Source organism: Varroa destructor, unplaced genomic scaffold (genome assembly GCF_002443255.2).
Source record: "Varroa destructor unplaced genomic scaffold, Vdes_3.0 BEIS01000007.1, whole genome shotgun sequence".
In the NCBI taxonomy this organism is placed as follows: domain Eukaryota; kingdom Metazoa; phylum Arthropoda; class Arachnida; order Mesostigmata; family Varroidae; genus Varroa; species Varroa destructor.
The window spans coordinates 39,389,799-39,393,868 of record NW_019211460.1 but is presented as its reverse complement, the minus strand read 5'-3'; the positions used below and the strand labels follow the sequence as shown (position 1 = coordinate 39,393,868).

The 4,070-nt window shown below is 36.5% G+C and overlaps 1 protein-coding gene across 1 annotated transcript; it reads left to right on the top strand.

Moving 5' to 3' along the window:
• Positions 1–361: 361 nt before the first annotated feature.
• On the top strand, positions 362–3,334 carry LOC111254361 (putative alpha-aspartyl dipeptidase). Its single transcript, XM_086975068.1, has 5 exons — positions 362–599; positions 1,346–1,553; positions 2,006–2,074; positions 2,261–2,393; positions 2,524–3,334. The coding sequence occupies exons 2-5, from the start codon at positions 1,494–1,496 to the stop codon at positions 2,607–2,609; spliced, it is 348 nt and encodes a 115-aa protein (XP_086831194.1). The 5' UTR covers positions 362–599; positions 1,346–1,493; the 3' UTR covers positions 2,610–3,334.
• Positions 3,335–4,070: the final 736 nt, after the last annotated feature.

Below are 4,070 nucleotides of genomic sequence, written 5' to 3'. Positions count from 1 at the left end.
ATAATGATGCAACCCCGAATGAATTCAAATAGTCCTCGAAGAAGAGAGAAAAGAAAAAGTCCTTGTTTTATTTCGTCACACCTGAAACATAGTTTGCGTCGTGGTGACGAGGCTTAGACCATCCTTGCACATTTCAGCTTATTGTGAAAGACCTTGAAACATAAGTCACTGGCGTGATTTTAAATCGTAATACTCTCAATGATAATTGCAGCTGTGCCATTGGGCGCTGCTTTGTGATTGAGAATAGTTGGGCTCTAGCTGTATTCGTGTGCGCTGCTTATTGGGAGAGGGTAACCCTTTCCACATAGGTCCAGCCGCCCGCGACAAAAAGACCGCGTGATTCCTCCTGGCTACTTCGACCGTTGTTGTGGATAGATCATTATCATCATCCGTTTAGCTGACATCCCGGCATTTCGCTTCGATTATTATCTGTCCCAGATAGACTTAATTTCGGGCGTCCAAGCGAACGCCTTCGAAAAGCGATACACGTGTCAACAAAACTCGCAGTTCGTCCTCCATAAATATCATTTTTAAGCGTAGTGCGCGTGCTTTTTATAAGTTTTGCTTATAAGGTTATACATTTGTGGCCTATCGAAAAGGTACCAGTGAGAAATATATTATTTTAACTGACTACCTTTAGGGCTGCGGATTTTTTTTTTCATTGTTGTAATTAACGTCCCTTTCGTTTCTGGCAGCTTAGGTCCTTTGGTATTTAACTCATCCTTTGATAATGGTAATAATAATAATAACCTGTCACTTTATTTAACGGAATGCCGAAGTTGATAAATAACAGTGGGAATTTCGAAAGGCTATCACGTTTGTATTGTGCTCGCAGATTTGTCGGGTCATACGTTCGTTGTTAACATAGTTTAGATATGCGTTACCTAATTGATTACCAGTTATCGCTATTGATCATATTTTCGCTTTTTTTGCTGAAGAACAGATTTCAATTAATAAGAGTATACCTCAGTGTGATAATTTCATAATTGGTATATAATCTAAATTATGGTCTTCGATTGAGTTAGAACCGAAATTAATTCAAAAGGCGTACAGGCTATTTCCAACAAGGACTCTGCGGTTAATTTTAATCTAGAATTACACCTTTGACCCTACATAGTACAACCTATTTGGCCATTAAGCGTCTGAACGGTTCCAAACAAACCATCAAAAGTCCATCGTCATAATATTTATTCGCTGATCACGTGTTGAAGGGTAATGCATGTGCCAGCGGTTTCTTTGATTACATCATATTTTTTAATAAAGCTTATTTTTAGCTAGATGCGGCTATAAATAAATAAAATATTCGCAAGACATTTACGAGTGAACAACCAATTTACAATTTCAGAAATTACTGTGTGGTACGAATTTCTGAGCAGACGATTGTACGAAACATTTTGTACTTGGAAAACGTTTATGAGACGGCAGCAATAATCAATTATGAACTCTACTGTGATACGCTGCATACTTTTTGTGGTTTAAAGTGAAGATACTGGATGAAAATAATTTTTGGTTTCAACGAAGTGGGGGTACGTCTCCACAAAGCGGAACACAAAGTAAACAATCATTTTGCTTGATTCATGTGCCAACTGATCCCGACGCGCGGCAGTGCATTTGAGTGGCCGGCCAGGTTTTGACGTTTGACTCCTTCTTGATCTTTTTCCTACGGACCTATGTAAAACACAAGGCCCTAAAAACAACTCCGACAACAGTCTGCAACCTGAAACACAATATCTGCTGTGAAATGATTTGTTGAATTAACACTGAGTTATGTGTCTTTGTGGAAAACTTATGTGGAAATTTTATAGATTAAACACTCTGGGCTGGCTGCTAACGTACGGATAAACACAACCACAAAAGCCTGCGTTTATTGTTCATTCCGGAGTTGCACTGGGATTATTTGACAGTTTTTACCGCGCCCTAACGTCCGCCACGGTCGTCTTAAAAATGTTTTTGAAACTTTTTATTCAAATTTCTATTCAGCTCATAACCAATTAAATTTTTCCAGATGAACCGTAAACTTCTTCTTCTCTCGAACTCGACAACATATGGGACATCATACCTCAGTTATGCTAAGGCTGGTATTATGATTTTATAATCAAACAATAGTTCTGAACAAACAACTTTACATAAAGATACATTAACTTTAAAGAGATCTTTTAATGATTCATCACTGACCACTTCATAGTTATTTACTTTTATTTTTCGGACCTTACATTCATGTCTTTGATCTAAAACTAACGATTTCAACTACCTAATGCAGGATATGATAAAGGCATTCTTAGGGAAGCATGAAGTATCAGAGATACTTTTTGTTCCATATGCCCGATGTGACTATGAGGATTATACAACAACGGTTCGGGAAGCGGTTGAGCCGATGGGATTCTCGGTTAAAGGTACATGCACATAGATAAATAACTTTTCTTTTTAACTTTGTAAATTGCCAACTTTTCGTTATTTTACATAATAGCGATGTATTTCAAGTTTCTGTCTCCGGTTTTTCTTTGTACTTCTATTTGAAACTAGGTGAGTATAATCGCATTTTTGGTATAAGTGTTCGGCATCTCGGGGCGAAGGAACGTCCACCGAAAAAGGCCACGCTGAGGGATTGAATGAAGAAGCCGTTTCTCACATTTTTTTGGGTGTAACAGCGTGAAAGTTGCTAGTCTTTACACTTCGAATTATTATTGTATGTAGGTAGAAGACTCTAAGCTGGACGGTTCGCTATTGAACTAGATGATCATAGCGAGCGAAAAGATCGGTAGCTCAATCGACGCGCTGATTGTAAACATGCTTCCCTGGCTATGATTCATGATGCTATACCAAGGTTACATTGGTCATTTTGAACTCAATAGTCAGTCAAGATGTCAAGATTTGCTCACATTTACTGCATGCATATGTTGCAGCAAACGTAAATAAAATAAATCTAAAAAAAAACTATTTGAACCATAATCAACGCTTCTGTGTAACCTTTCTCTAAAGTTCTGTTTTATTACATTTCTATAATGCGTAATTGACGTTCACCTGCGAATAGTTCCACAATCGAATTTTGATATGGATTTTGATATGGATTTGTTCCACAATGGAATTTGATATGGAAAGTTTACAATAAGAGGCTACGATATTATAGCAGTGATGAAAATCTTAATTTTTAATAAAGTATTATAGTTTTATATTAAAAAACGGATTGTTTTGGCTTTATTCAACGGATTACACATTGGGTAATTGTTACATCATTCTTGAATCGCAAGTTTTTGTTACAGACATTTTTCGTATATATATTTTTTAATTAATGATGTCTTTGTCTAATTTATTTTTTATGATGCCTAATCTATCGCTGAAGGTATTCATACGTTCCCTTCACCGGTCGAAGCTGTAAATAAGGCCCAGTGCATCTTTATCGGCGGAGGAAATACTTTCCTTCTTCTAAAAACCTTGTATGAGAATCAGTTAGTTGAACCTATCCGCAAACGAGTATTAGAAGGAAATCTTGTTTATATAGGATCAAGGTAAGCAGTACACTGCAAAATAATCACAGGACTTCCTGATTGTTTTATTGAATCGCATATTCTCCTTTATTTTTACTACCCTTGCAATTTATATGTCAACGGAAAAAAGTTGACAGTGGCTTGTGAATGATCAGCTTTGATAAGGATGTGTTATTTATTATAAATTGAGACTCAATGCTAGCATTACTACCGCCACTGATGCGTGGTTCAAACGACTTTACCCACATGGACCACCTACCCTTCCCGTAATAAATTTTAAACAATTCTATTAAAAGATATTTTAAGTACCTCAACACTATGAATATTATAGGGTCATTTGGAGAGCATCCTCATACCGCATCTACAAATATCAATCATAATTATAATCAGTATTCTTTCCAATCTTTTTAGCGCCGGTACAAATGTATCTACGCCGTCTATTAACACCACAAACGACATGCCAATCGTCTACCCACCAACCTTTGAAGCCTTGAATCTGGTATGTACTTCGATGGATACTATATCCCATAATTTATTGCGAGTAAAATTATATGTTATATATATATATATATATATATATATATA